General features: G+C 42.5%; 1 protein-coding gene across 2 annotated transcripts; it reads left to right on the plus strand.

The window, feature by feature from the left end:
- The first annotated feature begins 4,956 nt into the window (after positions 1-4,956).
- Cthrc1 (collagen triple helix repeat containing 1) lies at positions 4,957-16,341 on the plus strand. Of its 2 annotated transcripts, none has more exons than XM_028879235.2 (4): positions 4,957-5,193; positions 8,118-8,339; positions 12,641-12,857; positions 15,805-16,341. In XM_028879235.2, the coding sequence occupies exons 1-4, from the start codon at positions 4,990-4,992 to the stop codon at positions 15,945-15,947; spliced, it is 786 nt and encodes a 261-aa protein (XP_028735068.1). In that variant the 5' UTR covers positions 4,957-4,989; the 3' UTR covers positions 15,948-16,341. The 2 variants fall into 2 exon arrangements, with proteins under 2 accessions (XP_028735068.1, XP_028735067.1); XM_028879234.2 differs by having other exon boundaries at positions 4,958-5,238.
- The last annotated feature ends 3,123 nt before the right edge of the window (positions 16,342-19,464 follow it).

Raw genomic sequence — 19,464 nt, forward strand, 5'->3', positions numbered from 1 at the left:
TTTACATTGCTATTGACTGTGGGCTTGCTTTATTATGTTGAGGTATGTCCCTTGTATCACTAATCTTTCCTGGACTTCTGTCTTAAGGGGTGTTAGATTTTGACAAAGACCCTTTCTGCATCTAATGAGATAATCATGTGGTTTTTGTCTTTCAGTCTGTCTATATGGTGGACTACATTTACCAATTTATGTATGTTAAATCATCCATGCATTTTGAGGATGAAGCCTTTTTGATCATAGTGGATGACCTTTTTGATGTGTTTTTGGATTTGGTTTGCAAGTATTTTACTATGTAGTTTTACATCTATGTTCATAAGAGAAATTGATCTGTAATTCTCTTTCTTTGTTGGGTCTTTATGGGATGGGCTTTGGGATCAGGACAACTGTAGCCTCATACAATGAATTGGGCAATGTCTATTTTTTGGAATAATTTAAGGAGCATTGCCATTAACTCTTCTTTGAAAGGCTGGTAGAATTTTGCACTAAAACCATCTGGTCCTGGGCTTTTTTGATTGGAAGACTTTAAATGGCTGCTTCTATTTCCCTGGTGGTTATAGGTCTGCTTAAATTGCCTATCAAATTTTGATTTAACTTTGGTAAGTTATCAAGAAAATTATCTAGCCGGGCGTTGGTGGCGCACGCCTTTAATCCCAGCACTCGGGAGGCAGAGCCAGGCGGATCTCTGTGAGTTCGAGGCCAGCCTGGGCTACCAAGTGAGCTCCAGGAAAGGTGCAAAGCTACACAGAGAAACCCTGTCTCGAAAAACCAAAAAAAAAAAAAAAGAAAAGAAAAAAAAAAGAAAATTATCTATTTCTTTTAGATTTTTCCAATTTGGTGGAGTATAGTTTTTTAAAGTATGACCTGATGATTATCTGGATTTCCTCGGTATCTGTTGTTATGTCCCCATTTCATTTCTAATTTTGTTAATTTGGATCTTTTCTCTCTGCTTTTTAGTTAATCTGGGTAAGGATTTGTCAATCTTATTTGTTTTGTTAAAGAACCAGCTCTTTGTTTCATTTATTCTTTGTACTGTTTTCTTTCTGTTTTATTGATTTCAGCCCTCAGTTTGTTTCTTGCCATCTACTCCTTTTGGGTGTGGTATCTTTTTATGTTCTAGAGCTTTCATGTGTGTTGTCAAGTTGCTACTTTGAGATCTCTCCAATTTCTTTTTTTAATGTAGGCACTTAATGCTATGAACTTTGCTCTTAGCACTGCTTTCGTAGTGTCCCATACGTTTGGATATGTTGTGCATTCATTTTCAGTGAACTCTAGAAAGTCTTTAACTTCTTTGTTCATTTCTGTCTTGACCCTTTTTTCAGTCAGTAGAGAGCGGTTTGGTTTCCACCAGTTTGTAAGCTTTCTGTTGTTTCTGCTGTTATTGGTAGCCAGCTTTAATCCACAGTGGCCAGATAGGATGCAGAAAGTTATTTCAATTTTCTTGTATTTGTGGAGACTTGCTTTGTGTCCCTGCATGTGGTCAATTTTGGAGAACATTCCATGAGGTGTAGGGAAGAAGGTATATTATGTTTGGGTGAAATGCTCTATAAATATCTATTAAATCCATTGGGTTTATAACTTCAGTTAGCTCCAACATTTTTCTGTTTAATTTTTGTCCGGATGACCTGTCCATTGGTGAGAGAGAGCTACTGAAGTTTCCCACTGTCAGTGTGTGAGAGTCAATATGTGATTTAAGCTGTACATGCATTTCTTTTACGAACTTAAGTGCCCTTGTGTTTGAAGCATAGATGCTAAAAATTGCAATGTCCTCTTAGTGCATTTTTTTTCTTTGATGAGTGTAGTGGGTAGCCATTCCAGCTTTGACCTGGAAGTACCACCCCTATTGAAGCTTTGGTAATTGTCACGCCTGCAAGGCGGAGCCGAGACAGGACCCCTGAAGACCTGAGATCCAGATGGGCCCCGCTCTCTTGGTTCCTGGATACTGGATACTGGAGGTAGACTGAGCAGAGTTCTCCAGAGAACACTGGTGGACTGCGCTACACCTTTCCCAGAATCTGTAACCTATCCCTTCACTTGTAAGTTATTCCACAAAATAAACCTCCCTTTTAACTACGTGGAGTTGCCTTACTATTTAAACCAATAGATGAGTATGCCTTGTCTTTCACTATCTCTTCTGATTAGTTTTGGTTTAAAGTCTATTTTGTCAGATATTAAAATGACTATACCAGTTTGTTTCTTAGGTTCATTTGCTTGGGATATCTTTTCTAACCCTATACCCTGATGTGATGTCTATCCTTGATGTTAAAGTGTGTTTCTTGAATTCGGCTGAAGGATGGGTTCTGTTTTCACATCCATTCTGCTAGTTTGTGTATTTTATGAGGGAACTGAGGAATTAAGATGATGTTGAAAGATTTCAATGACCAATAATTGTTGATTCATGTTATTTTGTTGTTGTTGTTGATGATGATGATAGTGGTGATGGTGGTGGTGGTATATGCTTTCTTCTTCTTCTTCTTCTTCTTCTTCTTCTTCTTCTTCTTCTTCTTCTTCTTCTTCTTCTTCTTCTTCTTCTTTTGCTGGTCTGGGATTATTTTTTCCCTCTGTTTTCTTGGATGCAGTTAACCTCTTTAGGTTGGAGTTTACCTTCTAGCACCTTGCGGAAGGCTGAATTTGTAAATATATATTGCTTATACTTGATTTTATCATGGAATGTCTTATTGTCTCCATTTATGGTGAATGAAAGTTTTGCAGGATATAGTAGTCAGGGCTGGCATTTGTGGTCTCTTAGAGTCTCTGGCTTTTAGGGTCTCCACTGAGAGGTCAGGTCTTCCTTTTACATGTTACTTGGTCTTTTCCCCCTGCAGTTTCCAATATTCTTTCTTTGTTCTGTACATTCAGTGTTTTGGTTATTATATGCCAAGGGGACTTTCTTTTCTGGTCCAGTCTGTTTGGTGCTCTGTATGCTTCTGATACTTTGATGGGCATCTTCTTCTTTAGGTTAGAAATTTTTTTCTTCCATCATCCTGTTGAAAATGTTTTCTGTGGCTCTGACCTGTCTTTCTTCTCCTTCCTAATATTCTTAGATTTTGTCTTTTCACGGTGTCCCAGATTTCCTGCCTATTTTTTGCCAGGAGCTTTTTAGATTTAACATTTTCTTTGCTCTATGTGTCATTTCTTCCATCATTGTCTTCAATGTCTGAGATTCTCTCTTCCATCTCTTGTCTTCTGTTGGTGAAGCTTGCCTCTGAGGTTCCTGTTCTAGCTCCTACAGTTTTCAGCTCCAGATTTCCCTCAGTTCGGGTTTTCTTTATTGATTCCACTTTCAGGTCAGGTCTTAGATGCTTTTATTCATTTCCTTCAACTATATCTTTGTGTTTTCATAGATTTCTTTAAGGGATTTATTCAGTTCCTCTTTAAGGACCCCTATCATATTCATAAAGGCTGTTTTGAAGTCTTTTACTTATGCTTCACCTGTGTTGAAATATTCAGAACCTGCTGTGATAGGGTTGCTGGGTTGTGGTGGAGACATAATTGTCCTGGCTGTGACTGGTTGTGTTTTTATACTGGCATCTAGGCACCTGGGTTTAGGGAGATTGTAATTCTAGGTGCTGATAAATAGCCTTTGTTGGGTGGGTGTTTTGTTCATTGTTTTTTTTTTTGTTTGTTTGTTTGTTTTGTTTTGTTTTCTCTCTGTCTGGTTCTTAGGAGAATGTGGCAGCTGTGTGTTGCCTGTAGGAAAATCTTTGGGGGTCCTGATAGGTGTGTGCACTGGGGCGGGGAGGTTCCAGGAAAACATGTTTCTGGGTATTGGCAGATGACACTTAGGAACAGGGAGGGGTTGGAGATGGTGGAGATGAATTAACAAGAGGGAGAAAAGCAGGGGGTCCCACCAAGATCTGCTTAGTCAGTCTCTGGGCAGTGGGAGTAGAGAGTGAGGAGAGGCCACAGCAAGAGGTCTGCCGGAGCTGAGGGAGAGGGGGGGGGGTTGGACTTGAAGGAACGGAGGGAGAGGTGAAGATCTGCAGTGAGCTTCCTCGCTTCTCTGGCAGGAGTGGCCTGTGGAGCTGGAGGCTGGAGCGAAACAGTGAGTTGGGGGAAGAAAGTTTGCAGGGGAGGATCTGTGGGATCCACCGGAAATGGGTGCAGAAGAAGGGACAGGTGTTCTGGTGCACAGCTGGGGTGGGGCTGGAGAATTGGACTTTGAGGAGCAGAGGGAGAGGCAGTTAGTCTACCTGCTTTACTGTGCCCTGTGGCCTGTGGGTTCCCAGGGAGTGCCTGCTGGAGTTTGGGGGAGGGGAGGCGAGGCAGTGAGCTGGGGAAGGGAGTTTGGGGGTGGGAGGCTGCTGCAGGGGTCTGCACCAGAGCTGGGGGACTGGACCGGAGGGATGGAGGGAGAGGTGAAGAGCTGCAGGTCACCTCCGTCTTCCCTGACAGGGAGTGCTGGGTGGAGCCGAGGCCTGCTTCCCTGGCTGGAGTCCATGGAGTTTCAAACGTGCATTAATCTTATGGTAATGGGCACTCGAAAATGAACTTCCAGCACCGAAAGTGGGTTATTGTCCATGAGCCTCAGTTCTTCACCTATGAATGGAGAAGACAGGCAGCGGCATCCCCCATGGGATGGCCACGTCAACAAAGCTTTGCACCTTGCCTCTTAGAAGGGGATAGCGCTTCTTCAAACATTAGCAATCATTTGGGTTGTAGGACTCTTAAAGATTTTTTATATTATGGCTCTCCTTGCTTAATACTCCCAAATGTTCTTTCCCTCCCTCCCTCCCTCCCTCCCTCCCTCCCTCCCTTCCTCCCTCCCTTTCCCCCCAAGGTGATTCCTGGCCCAGAGATAAGACACTGCTATCTCGATTTCCCCCTCATCCGTGATTCCTAACCAGTCACCAGGCGAGGGTCCGGGCGGGCGGAGCTGCGGAGGAGGGGCGAGCTCGAGCCGGGGACCCTGGCCTATTACAGTATGCAACCTCGGGTGTCCAGGGGGCGGGAGGGAAGAAGGGAGGGCGGCGCTCCGTGAAAGGCTCTTTGATGCCGCGGGCTGCAGAGCTCGGCCAGACGCGGACCAGGGCCGGGCCCCGCCGACCCCTCTGCCTCCGGCTCCGCGCTTCGCAGCCACCGCACACCATGCACCCCCAAGGTCGCACCGCCTCCCCACGGCTGCTGCTCGGCCTCTTCCTTGTGCCGCTGCTGCTGCTGCTGCCCGCGAAGTCTAGCGCCTCGGAGAACCCCAAGGTGAAGCAAAAAGCGCTGATCCGGCAGAGGGAGGTGGTAGACCTGGTGAGTCTGAGGGAGTCGGTCCTGACCTCAGTGCTGGAGAGGACCCAGCCAGGGAGGGAATCAAAACGGCTGTCGGTGGTGCTGACCGTAGGGGTGCGCCTAGGACAGCGTGTTATGTATCTTAACTCGAGTGCCCTGCCTTGTCTGAGTCCGTGTGTGGGGAAGGATCTGGGACACGCCTGAAGTGGAGTCTTGAAACTCCTCGGGAGTCCTATTGAGAGGTCATCGCAGAGATGCGACGTGGGTCAGGTGAGATGTCCCAAGTCCGTGTAGTCGCCCAGGAGTTTCTGGTCTCAGGGGAGGCCACCCTTGAGAGAAGTGAGGGACGTTGTGGCTGCAGCTGGAGCAGACTGAGTTGCTTAGCTGATTTTAAAAGCAGGCCTCAAGAAGACCCTAGGCCAGCTGATCGCCTGGGCCCGGGCCAAGGCTGTGCTACGTGTCCTTTGTTGGGACTGGTGGCCACGTCTGCCTGGAGGAGAGACTAACACCCCCCCACCCCCCGCATAGCATGCGTCCAGCTTTTTGTAACTTGAAGATTATGAGTCACGTTGGGTCATCTTTCTGGGGAGTATGAATTGCAATTTACTCCTTGGAGGACTGCTTGGGCCAGGAATGGTTCAGAGGGGTTGGAGCTGGAAGGGGAAAGGAAGGGAGTCAGTAGGAGCCCTCCCAAGGACCCATCCCGCCTGTTCTGTTCAAAGCAGATGCGCAGTCAGGACTTCAGCCTGTTGCTACCAGTCAGGAACACTGCGATCCACAGAAAGGGAAAGAAAATGCTTCCGGGAAAGCAGATATCCCAAGCTCTCTCCGAGGGGCTGATGTGTGGGAAAGCCTGTTTGCATTAAGCCTTTCCCTCTACACTCTAAAAGTCAACAACCCCGCGGAGGGCAGAGAGGCTCTCTGTCCCAGGCAAGAGCCAGCCAATGACAGCTCTGGGGTCCTTGGCACCTCATAAACTCCGGCCCTTAAGCCAATCTATATGGCTGCCAGGCATTGCAATACATAAGAAGACGGTGTTTGGTGTTGGTTTGTTTGTTTAAAGATCTGAATTTCTTAAACTGACATTCTAGGCTAAACTAATAAAACAAGCTCCCTGACAGACAGTTCTAAACTGGATTCCAGAGCACTGGGGGGTGGGGGGGTAGGAGGGCTGGCGGGGATCCCTGCTGTTTCACACAGCGGTGGTGGGTTTTTGTTGTTTTTTGTCGTTCTTGTTTTCAGCTATGATATATAATTTTGCTCCACAAAAGCACACTGTGTTGGGGCTACGGCTTTATTTTAAGCACCTAAGTTCTAAAAAAAAAAAAAAAAAAAAAAAAAAACTGTGCCACATGAGTGTGGCTCATGTGCAGCCTGCATTTTATGAATGTGTAGTTAAGATACGGAAAACAGTCCCTTTCCCCATAAAGCTGATATTTTCCCCTCTAAGGATTTTACTGTACCTGTGGCTTCCCACAACTCCAGCCCAACTTGGAAAAGCACACTGTGCAGCCGGGCTCAGGTGCATCCTGTAGATTGGATTTGGTCCTGGTGACAGAAAGTCCACACAGTTCAACAGATTGTATAAAGTAGCTTCTTTGTACAGGCGCTTTCAAAGCCTTCCTTTCAGGCTCCCCACTAAGTCCTGCCCCCTGGTGGCCAATAAAAGAAATAAGGAGCTGGGTGCGGGAATTTGCGCTTCCCCTCACTCTCCTCATACTGTAGACTGACATTCACTGACATCTCTAAATGTCTATTGGGACTAGGATTTTAACTGGGAAAAGAAAAACTTTACTGTATGCAACATCTTGCCTGAGAGGAATTAAAAAATATCAAATGTACTAAAGAAATTTACATCAATAAGGGAAATGTTAAAAATTTAACTGGAATGCATTGCATTTTGAAACGTCTAATTAAGGGCACCCTCGTTTCCATGTGAACTAATTCAAGGGGAGGCACAGGAATTGCACAAAGGAAGCTCAAAGTATCACTGTTATAGGTCAATAACTTGCCTATGATGCACAGGCTCTGAGTTCAATCTGCATTAGTGTGTGTGTGTGTGTGTGTGTGTGTGTGTGTGTGTGTGTGTGTGTTGAGGAGTGGTCTCCTGCATCCCAGGCTGGCCTCAAATTTGCTGCATTGGGGGGATCCTGAACTCTGGATCCTCCTGCCTCTGCCTCCCAAGTACAGGGATTACAGGTGTGTGCTACCAACCACTAACTTCAAGGCATGCTACCATACTCATAAAATAATAACAACAAATTTTAAATTAAAAAAGATCAAATGATGTATACCTTGGAATACAGCTAGTTAAAATTACATATAATCAGAAGTACAAAGAAAAAGACATAAAAGTGTTTTCTCGATGTTTTGTATAAGTTTGTGCAATAAAAAAAAATGAAGACGTGATATTGTTTTCTAAGTAACCTTAAAATGAGTTCTCCAAAGTAACTCATAAGAACATGGACAAGGTGGTTTAAAGGGACTCTATTTTTTTTTTTTTTTTTTTTTTTTTTTTGGTTTTTCGAGACAGGGTTTCTCTGTGTAGCTTTGCACCTTTCCTGGAACTCGCTTTGGAGACCAGGCTGGCCTCGAACTCACAGAGATCCGCCTGGCTCTGCCTCCCGAGTGCTGGGATTAAAGGCGTGCGCCACCACCGCCCGGCTAAAGGGACTCTTGACAGATTCAGAATAAATGCAATTGTGATCACTGGACTTATACGCATTGTTTATTTACATATTCATGAATGAATTTCTTTATTTACTTGTTGTGTCCTGGGGGTCAAACTTTGAGTCTTGTGCTCGCTAGGCAAGCGCTCTACCGTTGAACTACAATCCTTATACCCTATCCTGAGTTTGTGTCTTAAGCGGTGATGCTTCCCCCTTCTCCTTCAACTACAGTACAATGGAATGTGCTTACAAGGACCAGCAGGAGTTCCGGGTCGCGATGGGAGTCCTGGAGCCAATGGCATTCCTGGTACACCAGGAATTCCAGGTCGGGATGGATTCAAAGGAGAAAAGGGGGAGTGCTTAAGAGAAAGCTTTGAGGAGTCCTGGACCCCAAACTACAAGCAGTGTTCGTGGAGCTCACTGAATTACGGCATAGATCTCGGGAAGATTGCGGTAAGTGAGGTCCAAATCATACTAAAGTTGAAGCAAAATGTGTTTTCTAAGTTAGTGTCAATTTTATTTTTGTTAAACTAAGGGACTTTAAATAAAAGGGTGCAGAATAATAATGTGTGATTTTCTTACTTAAAACTAGTGGAAAATTTGATAACATTTCAGTTAATTTCATAAAGGTATTTCTAAGGCAGATAATCACTATATTTATCAAAGCAAATGCAAAAAGGATTTTTCAAGTTAGACAGTAACCAACATTCTAATCTTATCACTAAGTAAATAATTGAAATTAATCTAACACATCCTGCTATAGCTTAAGTCCTAAAAGTGATAATCGTACCCATTGAGAATGAGACCACTACCACAGTTTAAAACCAAATGGCCAAGTCCATAGCCAGGTTCCTGGGAAATGGCCCTGAATCATGGTTTGCAGTGGCTTAAAAAGGAAAACCCATAATTCATTGCATTTCCCATCTGGTCCAGTCAGGGGCAAGCACACATCCTGATGTACCTCCGGCCTGTGAACCTCCCACCCACATATGACCAAGCACATCCGGTGCAGATAGGTCAAACAAACTTGTTTAGGGGAGTGAAAACATGTGGTTTGTTATCTCCCATGAACAATAGCCTCCAGCATTTCAGGAACTAACTCTCCTTTCCACAGGCGGCTTGCAGATCAGAGGCATTTTTGATTCATGGATCTCTGAAGCATAGTATTTATAACTTAAAATGTAACTTTGGCTCTCACAATAGTTTTAAAAATCACCACGTGACTAGGATCCATGTTATGGGAAGTCTGTTTGTCCTTATTCTCATGTTCATCTTAAAAGTGCTTAAGGGAACTGAAATTGATTGCTAGTGATTTTAAATAACCACAATGGTGATTCTGTAACATTTTGTGTAAGGAGAGGGACCCAAATATTTTGATGAATGGCCCAGTCACAGATTGAAGGAGTCAGTGGTGAGCGCTTTGTCTCAAAAGTTAGCAGACATAGCAGAGTGGTAGAGTGCTTGCCTTCCGTGTGTGTGTGTGTGTGTGTGTGTGTGTGTGTGTGTGTGTGTGTGTGTGTCTGTGTGTGTGTGTCTGTGTGTGTGTCTGTGTGTGTGTTTCTGTGTGTCTCTGTGTGTCTGTGTCTGTGTGTGTGTCTGTGTGTATGTGTCTGTGAGTGTGTGTGTGTGTCTGTGTGTGTGTCTGTGTGTCTGTGTGTGTGTCTGTGTCTGTGTGTGTGTCTGTGTGTGTGTGTGTGTGTCTGTGTGTGTGTGTGTATGTGTGTCTGTGTGTGTGTGTCTGTGTGTGTGTGTGTGTGTGTGTGTGTGTGTGTGTGTGTGTGGCCCTGGCTTGGAGGAAGCGCAGTTGGCAAATTGGGAGGAGGCAGAGCTGGGGAAGCGGTGCTGTCCTGAGCCTCTTTGGTGACCAACTCTGTTCCCACCTTCCTAGCTGTAATTTAGTGTTTTGTGATTTTATTTACCACTACCCCCAAGAAAATAAAGTTTATTTTCCTAAAACTCTAAGGTTTTGAGATGTGATAGGGCACCATCCATGTTTCTCATCTTAACCTTTCCTGTTCTATTTAAAAGATCAAGAATGTCTTGATTTTGTGTGACAGGTGTTTCATCTAGCTACGACTGAGCTTGGTGACTGAGATCTTGTCTCTCTTTATATGTGATTTTTCAAAAAGTGTTTTATTCTAATGCTCTCTAGTTATTTAAACATCTGGTACTAGTAGACTGCTTTCTTATTTACAGCTGTTCATCAGAAGTTGCCATTTTTTAAAGCTATCCTTTATAGTTCCTGCATTATTAAGACACCACGTTTTTGTTTTTGTTTGTTTGTTTTTGTTTTTTTTTTTTTTTAGCAGTGGTTACAATGGATACAGAAACTACATACAAGGAAGAGATTGTAGGTCATGAGCCAATACACAAGTTTTTGTGGACAAGCTAGAGGGAAGAAAATGAGCTAGATTTTATTACTGTGCTGTACAGGTAATTTTGTCTAGGTTCACACCTTCTACTGTGTGTTGTTGCTCAAAAGAAAGCTGTAGCCTGGTGTGGTGGCTCATGCCTCTAATCTCAGCATTCAGGAGGTAGAGACCTCTGGAATTCAAGACCATCCTTGGCTACATAGCAAGTTTGAGGCCAGCCTGGGCTACTAGAAATACTAACTAAAATAAACAAAAATGAGAGGGTGGGAGGCTGGGAGAGAGACAGAGACAGAGAGAAAGAGACTGAGAGAGACAGAGACAGAGAGAATAATCTATCCCAACAGACACTAATACTATAGAATGCCAGCTCTGTGAAGGCGGGACTTCCTCTCTGTTGACTTCTGTATCCAACTGAATATAGTTGATATTCAGTATTTTTCAATAGAGAAAGAGTACATAGATTTGTTAGCCGAAAGTACTGAAGACTATCTATTTAGAAAATAAATGAAAAGGTACACTTAATGAAGTAGAAACATCTAAGAAAGCCAAAAATTGATTTTCTTGATTTTTGTACCAATCTTGTAAGTAATCTTCCTCCCTCTATAAAACTCAAGCTTTTTAAAGACAATGGAGAGAGAATAGTTAAGCGAAGTTCAGTGTATTTTCAAAGTCTCTTACTTTATCTATCTCTTATGCCTTCCCCTCCAATTTCTCCTCTACCGCCCACCACCACTTTCCCCTCCCAACTTCATGCACACTTTTTGAAACTCCAGGAAGTTCACTCAGTGATGTCCACATGTGTGTGGGTGTGGACTCCTCTATTGGCCCACGGTAGCCTCCCACAGGCCTTATCTCTGGAGAAAACAGACTCTGCCTCCCTAGCAGCCACAGTTGCTAACAGGCCCGCATCTAGGGCTGGGACTTCCTGAGCTCCTCCCACATCCATGCTGGGGTTTTGGCTGGACTGACTGTGTGCAGGTCTTGCATATGCAGCCTGCTGTGGGTTCATGTGTGCGATGACCTGTCCTGTCTGGCAAATTCTGTTTCATTGCAGGTGCCTACAATGCCCCCTCTTATTCTCTGAACACTGACCACTTGTGGGTCTCTGTACTAATCTCCATCTGCTGCAAAAGGAAGATTCTCTGATAAAGTTGAAGAGATGTGCAAATTTATGGGTATAAAAATAAAGATTTCGGGGGCAGTTTATTACTATGTCTTTTTAGCAGAATAATAGTTTTAGTTTCTCCTCTAGGGCCTTATGAGCTAGCCAGCTATGGATTTTGGGTCGAGTTAACTCTATCAGGCATGAATTTCATTTTGTAGAGCTGGCTTTTAATCCAATCAGAAAGTAGTTGGTTACTCCCCTAACATTTGTACCACTGTTACAGCAGCGGGACCACTGTTATCCTAGTTCACAGGGTTCACAGCTGGGTAAGACTTTTGATTACTTTTCTCCCTTGGCAACATGCATTCAACCTTCCAGTATTATGAAAGCTAGCCGGTAGGGATGAAGTTTGCAGGTCAGTGCCAGCTTAATTACCCATGTCCTATGACTTAAGTATGTGGTATCACCAGAAATAGGAAATATTATTCATCTGTAAATAGAAATGAAATTATAAGATTCACAGGTAAATGGGGGGAGGCTGAAAATAGTCATTTTCAGTGAGGTCACCCAGACCCAGAAAGATAAATAATGCATGTTCCCTCTCACATATGGATGCTAGCTTTTTGTTGTTGTTGTTGCTTTTGTTTTTCAAGATGGGGTTTCTCTGAGCAGCTCTAGATACTCACTCTGTAGACCAAGCCGGCCTTGAACTCATAGTTCCAGCTGCCTCTGCCTTCTGAGTGCTGGAATTAAAGGGAGGCACCACCACCACCCGGCCTGGATGCTAGCTTTGAATCTTTAGATTAGCATATTTAAATTAGGGTATATTCATAGACGTTATAAAATTAGTAAGGAGCCATGGTACTCAAAGGAAGTGGAATAGAACTCGGGCATTAGAAAGGAGGAAAAGTGAATAATGGAACAGGAAGCGTTAAATGAGGTGGGGAGTGGGAGGGCTGGAGAAGAAAGTGTGTATGAGGAGGGAGAACTAACTCTAAAGACCTTTGAAAAAAGCCATATGGAAGCCTACCACTGGAGAAGCTTCCAAAAATATATACATATACACATATAAAAGGAGCTTAAGTGGTGTTTCCCTAGACACCACAGACTAGCAAATAAAAAGCCCAATACTAAATATGGGGGCCTCTTTTGGAGTTGTTGGTCAGTGGGGTCTCATAGACTCTAGCAATTGCTCTGGGTTCGCCTCCATAACTTGACAGTTGTGGTCGCTTTTTAATTAAAATGAGAGATGTTCAGCTGTTTTTCCGCTGTGGCAGGAATGTACATTTACGAAGATGCGCTCCAACAGTGCTCTGCGTGTTCTGTTCAGCGGTTCACTTCGGCTAAAGTGCAGAAACGCATGCTGTCAGCGCTGGTACTTTACATTTAATGGAGCTGAATGTTCAGGACCTCTTCCCATCGAAGCCATCATCTATCTGGATCAAGGGAGCCCTGAATTAAATTCAACAATTAATATCCATCGTACTTCTTCTGGTATGTATAATAGCAGCACTGCAGAATGTGCCTCAGATCTACCTAAAAGGGTATTTCATTTCCACTAACATGCTTGGGTAACTAGCCTGTTGTAAGTAGATCTCTAACAGGTCATAGTATGTGACTCCCCACCCTGGACTGCAACTCACGACTGTTCACAGATCTTTTTCAAAGCGTACAGATGCTGGGGTGCCATCACTGAGCAACTGACTCAGGATCTCTGGTCACATTAAATGGCTGGTATAAGATTAAGCTAGGATTTCTTTTAATCATATAAAGTCCTGTCCTTGATTTGAATATCATCAGCTCTACGGATCAGTGCTGAAAAGGCTTTCTTTAAAAAGACTTGCATATTCAGGCTCTGGTTCAGGTCTCTTCTAAGTACCAGTAAGTCTCTAGTACCTGCATCTTAAAAACAAAATAAAACCAAACAAATAACAACAGAAACCCCTGGTTGTGGTGATGTGCCCCAAAGTTAATGTCTAGTTAGAAATGGCAAAACAGGCAGTTGCTCTGGTTCTTAGCAGTTGGCTACCCGATAGGCTCACCATGGTACCACTCCTCCAGGAAGATGGAGTTCTTGGGGATTTGATTTGGTGAAGTCATCATTTAGCCACTTGACTCACTGTGAGGTGATATTAGATCCACACCTGTCTGGTGTCAGAATTTTCCCAGGGGCTGCCCTGAGAAAATCCTTCCCAGAGTCCTGGGGAAGACACTATGTCTGGCGTGGGTTTATCTCAGGGAAGAGAATCTATGGACACTAGTTTCTAACGTCTGTTTACTTTATTTCTCTGTAACAAACTTCTGTCTACACAGCTTCAGTTCCATCCTGACACCCAGTTCCTCTCCGTCCCTTCTTTTTTTGTCCTCCCTTAGCCCTGATAAGCTCTTACACTTTCAATCTCATCTTCGTCTTCAGTTTCTCTGTCCATGCTCATTTCTCCTCTTCCTCCTCTCTTGACCTGACCCAATCTTTATTCTCTACAAAAGATCTTTCTTATTCCTTTCTCTCTGGCCATGTGACTCTGCCCTACCATCTACAGAAATTCTACCTTGTTCTCTTCTCCTATGGCCACGTGACTCTGCCTTACCAGGAATCCTGCCTCCCCTTCACTCCTACCTGGATATGCAAAAAACCCTTTGTTCTGAGTCAAATGCTCTGGAATGCCATTTGGCCAGTCTGGGGAAGGGAAGTCTGAGCTTCATTTGCACAAGAAACAAAGCTATGCATCTACAGTCTGCCTGTTCCCTAGGCTCTGTAGAGGTGTTACCTAGTAGATCAGCAGTACATCTGAGAATCTTATACTTTTTGCCTTTAAGGCCTAGTAGTATATGAACACACAAGAATTTCATAGCAAGAAACAGCTGAATATTAAAAGCTGAGTAACACCTTGATAAATGGCTTCTCTCTAAAAAGATTCCTTGATCTTTCTAGGTATAGCTTTATTATATATAGCTGAATCTCTTTAATATGTTCTTGCTGCCTGCAGCAGTCTGGAGTCCTTTGACTACAAGGTTAAGTGGACACGTTTCTAGGCCATGAGGGGTCAAGGCCTTGTGGAAACTTGAATATTGCTGGCATGCCTTTTCAACTAGCATGGTCCTGAGACTACCAGACAGCTTAAATGGATTGTGGACTCACAGCTTACCTCTCCAAAGAGGTCTGAGCTGGTGGCAGGTCCCTATATTCTGGTGTCAGTTGACTTACAGATGTTATCGACAGTGATGACATATTGCTCCAGTTCCATATTCAGGGGCTCATTTGGGCTGCACTAACCTCAGCTAAGGTGGGAACCTACCAGGGCACATGAGCATATTAATCTCAACCTGCAGGAAAGCTACACAGCCACTGGACCACTTGCATGCCACAATTCATTCTCTTTAGGAATCTGCCAAGTCCAGTTTCCTTTCTCACTTCACACAGGCATCAAAGGGAACATGTCTCTCTGCTTGTTTTAGTGACCAACAGTGAAATCTTTCTTTTAGATGTGAGTGAAGGACTTTGGTAAGGTTCAATGCAAGATGTATGTTAGAATGTCAGAGCCCAGAAGACTCTTGAAGGATACAGCATCAAAACAAAACAAAAAAACAGGGTTTCTTTTTAATAATAGTAATTCTGCTAAAGGTTGATGTAGCAGTAGAAGGTGCTGACCCCAGAGGTTGATGAGCTGAGTTTGGTCCCTGTGACACGTGGTGGAAGGAGAGGACCAACTCCTGTAATAAATTGTTCTCTCATCTACACAGGTGCACTGTGACACAGGTGTTATCCACAACTACATACACACATTAGATGATATATTAGACAGACAGATGAATGGATGGATGGATGGATAGATAGATAGATAGATGGATAGATAGATAGATGATAGATAGATAGATGATACATACATGCATACATATATACATACATGTAAATTTTTGCAAAAAAAGAATCTGTGTAAATTAGATTCATACATTGAATGACTGGTAAAAGATTAAGCTAGGATTTTTTTTTAATCATATAAAGTCCTATCCTCAATTTGAATATCATCAGCTCTACGGATCAGTGCTGAAAAGGCTTTCTTTAAAAAGACTTGCATATCTTGATTGAGGCTCTAGTTCAGGTCTCTTCCAAAGTCGGGAAGTCTTGACAGCTAAAAGTGTAGGTGTGCTGTATGATTTGGTAAATTGTTCTTTGGCTTTAAATCATCTCCGTAACTAAAACATTCTGGTTTGAGAATACTGCCCGTTGAGGTAATAGCATAGTAATTATGCATCTGCCTTCAAAAATATTTATGTACCAACTAAGGAAAAGAGAACTTTATTATGAAATCCTTCTCGGGTACTAGAACTTTTAGTTAGCTTTCCAGTAAGCAGGATTACAATCTGACTTTCTACAGTAAATGCAGAAGGAATGCTTTTGCCCTTTGTTCTAATGAGGGTTGTGATCGGCTCTGTTTTGCAGTGGAAGGACTGTGTGAAGGGATTGGCGCTGGGTTGGTAGATGTGGCCATCTGGGTTGGCACCTGCTCTGATTACCCTAAAGGAGATGCTTCCACTGGATGGAACTCAGTGTCTCGCATCATTATTGAAGAACTACCAAAATAAATCCTCCGAAGCTTTCATTCCCTACCTCTTTTATTTTTAAAACCAAACCTTTGAATGGTTCATTTAAATGACATTTAAGAAATCGCTTTATGTACCCAGCTGAATGAAAATGCAAAGTTAAATATGTTTACAGACCAAAGTGTGATTTCACACTTTAAAATCTAGCATTATCCATTTTACTTCAACCAAGAATGGTTTCGGGATTTTTTTTTTTCCATTGATTATTTTGTTCATGATTCTGTTCTTGGAACCTATATATTGAAGTGTCATTGTGATCTTTGCTATTTCCTATTTCCTACTGTCAACGTGTTAAAAAATACAAAAGTTATGTCATTGTACGAGCTGTAAATGTTTAGAATTATTTTATATCTGTTAAATAAAATGTTCAGCTTTAGTATTCTTTTTCTGTTTGTTTGTTTGTTTGTTTGCTTGTTTGTTTGTTTGTTTTGTGTAGCCTGCTGTCCTGAAAGTCACACTGTAGATCAGGCTGGCCTTGAATTCAGAGATCTGCCTGCCTCTGCCTCCCAAGTGCTAACCATGTCTGGCAACTTTAATATTTTTAAAGGGAAGATTTTGCCACTGAAGTTGAATTTCTAGTACATATGAGAAGTTGAACATAAATCTAAGCTTTAAGATTCATTTAACAATTTATGAAATTTTAGCACATGTATAACATGGTTCTGTATCTTGAGGGATATGAAGACATAAGTGTGTTTATATGTCAGGAACATAACAGTATTTTAGGAATTTTATCTTACTGTATCAAAAAGTAAAAACTTATGGCTCTGGCCTCAAACTGCTTGGCATTCGGTAGAAAGGATAAGACACACACAAAGATGAAATTGTTGAAGGAAGTTGTACAGTACAAAGTGGAAGTAATTGCTTTGAATCAAGGGGATCAGAAGGTATTCACCAAGTCAGGACCAGTGTGGGAATCAAGGGGATCAGAAGGTATTCACCAAGTCAGGACCAGTGTGGGAATCAAGGGGATCAGAAGGTATTCACCAAGTCAGGACCAGTGTGGGAATCAAGGGGATCAGGAGGTATTCACCAAGTCAGGATCAGTGTGAGAATCAAGGGGATTAGAAGGTATTCGAGTCAGGACCAGTGTGAGGGGGATGGAGTTCTGGGCTTGAATTGGAAGTGTCAGTGGGAACTCATGTTTTATTCACTAAGAAGAACATCTAGGAACAATGGCCAGCTCAGTGACACTCAGACTGACAGCTGAAACAGGAAGGTCCTGTAAGATGTGAATGACTTTAGCTCTTGGGCAGGAATGTGCAAGAGGATCCCAGAATACCTTACTTGGAAAAAAAGACAACTCAAGGATCCAAGGGTTCAGCTTGACTTGTTTCCTACTGGCAAAGATGACGTGCGTATCAATAAAGACAATAATTGCAATAGTTTGGAAAATATCGACCAACATGATATAGTAAGATAATATACATGAATTCATGATATGCTAAAATAAAAATTCATTGTGGAAGTTGTGGGATGCCAGCAAATCAACTCATATTCAAAACTGGGAAATAGAACCAAACATTTGTCCTGCTTTCTTTATATGAATTGTGCCTCTGAGTAACCAAATTATTTATGCATGAAGGAATTGCTCTTTTTTAACGTATATATAATCCAACGAGGTGGCCCACTGAATAAAGGTATTTGCACTAAGCCTGATGATATGGTCAATCCCAAGATCTAGACGGTGGAAAGCTACTGTGTGGAACAACCACTGAAAGTTGCCCTCTGATCTCTACACACTCACCATGGCACGATTGTGCTCCTACACAAATACATACATACTCACACACAAATTGAGTAAATCAGTAAATGTAATAAAAAGTACACAAAGTCATATCTTTAACAAATATATATATTTATATATAGTATATTTATTGTAATAGTATTGCATATTCGTAGTTAGCAAGCAAAGAAAGAATGCTAACATTAGACTATCTTCCTTTTCAGCCATTTATGAATTAAGGGATCTATAAGTGTGGATTCATGGCTCCTAACATCCCCTAAAGAGAGACTAGACTAAGTGCCCCTAAGAAAGTCATGTAGCACCATCACCTAAGAGACAGTTTTAGCAGCAGTCAAACCCGGATTCAATTTAGCATGTAGATATAACTACTTACTGATGGAAACACAGGGGATAAAAGACAGATATAGATACACTGGTAAAGATGAAGACATAAAAGGCAAAGAACAGAGTATAGAAAACTTGAAAGAGAATTTGATTTCTATGGTGATACTTTGTTTGTGATCTAACAAATAAAGCTTGCCTGAAGATCAGAGTGTGGAGCTAAGCCACTAGTTAGCCATAGAGGCCAGGCAGTGGTGGCACACACCTTTAATCCCAGCACTCAGGAGACAGAGGCAGATGGATCTCTGTGAGTTCAAGGCTACCCTGGGCTACACAAGATTGATCCAGTCTAAAAGAGAAACAGAACTACGCAGTGGTGGCACATACTTTTGATCCCAGCACTTGGAATCTCATGCCTTTAATCTCAGTACTAGGGAGGCGGAGACAGGAAGTGATATGACTGGGCCAAGAGAGGAATATAAGGCAGGAGGAGACAGGAGCTTGGCTCCCTTTCAGGCTGAGGATTCGTAGAGGTAAGAAGTCTCTAGTGGCTGCTGCTCTGCTTCGTTGATCTTTCAGCTTTCACCCTGATGTGTGACTCTGGGTTTTTATTGATAAGACCAATTAGGATTTGTACTACAGATTTCTTCAACAAATTGCAAGAAAAAAAGATTAAAAAGAGGCATATGATTATATCAACCTATTACAAGATTTGTACTCAGACATTGGTTCAAGAAAATAATAAGCACAACACAAGGTCAAATTTTTCTTAAGATAGTAAACTTAATGGTATAAATTGATGGTATAAATACTTTTGTGTATATTATTTTAGTAATTCTTAAATAGTACTCGGTCTTTAGAGCAAAATTGAAACATTTAAGATAATGTGAATCCATGTGTTGTGGTTTGAATGAGAACCATTCCCCCAAAAGCTCATATATTTGAAAATCCAGGCCCCAGTTGGTGATGTTTTGGGGGAAGTTACAGAACTTTGAGGGTGCGGAGCCTTGCTGGAGGAAGTCTGTCATTAGGAGTAGACTTTAGAGCTTATAAATCCAATCCAGCTCCAGTTTGCTCTCTGCTGCCTGTGTTCAGTGAGACAAGATCTCACCGTTACTGTCACAGTACTTTCCCCACCACTATGGACATCTAGTCCTCTGGAAACAAGCCAAAATAAACTCTTAAGTTTCCTTTGGCCATGGCATTTTATCACATCAACAAGAAGACAAGTAACTAATAGATTATGTCTGGAATCAACTTCAAAATAAGCTGGGAAGAAACGGGGCAGTCTAGATGGAACAATATTAAAGACAGACATTAACTAACATAGGTAAAAATTTTGGCCAATAAAGGGTGTACTAGCTAGTTTTATGTCAACTTGGACAAGCTAGAGTCACTGGAGAGCAGGGAGCCTCCATATGACCAGGCTGT

This window comes from Peromyscus leucopus, chromosome 20 (genome assembly GCF_004664715.2).
Source record: "Peromyscus leucopus breed LL Stock chromosome 20, UCI_PerLeu_2.1, whole genome shotgun sequence".
NCBI classification, from domain to species: Eukaryota; Metazoa; Chordata; class Mammalia; order Rodentia; family Cricetidae; genus Peromyscus; species Peromyscus leucopus.

Coding starts and splice junctions, on each gene's coding strand:
- Cthrc1 (XM_028879234.2), top strand. CDS start 4,990: ATGCCGCGGGCTGCAGAGCTCGGCCAGACGCGGACCAGGGCCGGGCCC. Junction 5,239..8,117: donor AGAGGGAGGTGGTAGACCTG/GTGAGTCTGAGG, acceptor CTTCAACTACAG/TACAATGGAATGTGCTTACA. Junction 12,858..15,804: donor TATCCATCGTACTTCTTCTG/GTATGTATAATA, acceptor TCTGTTTTGCAG/TGGAAGGACTGTGTGAAGGG.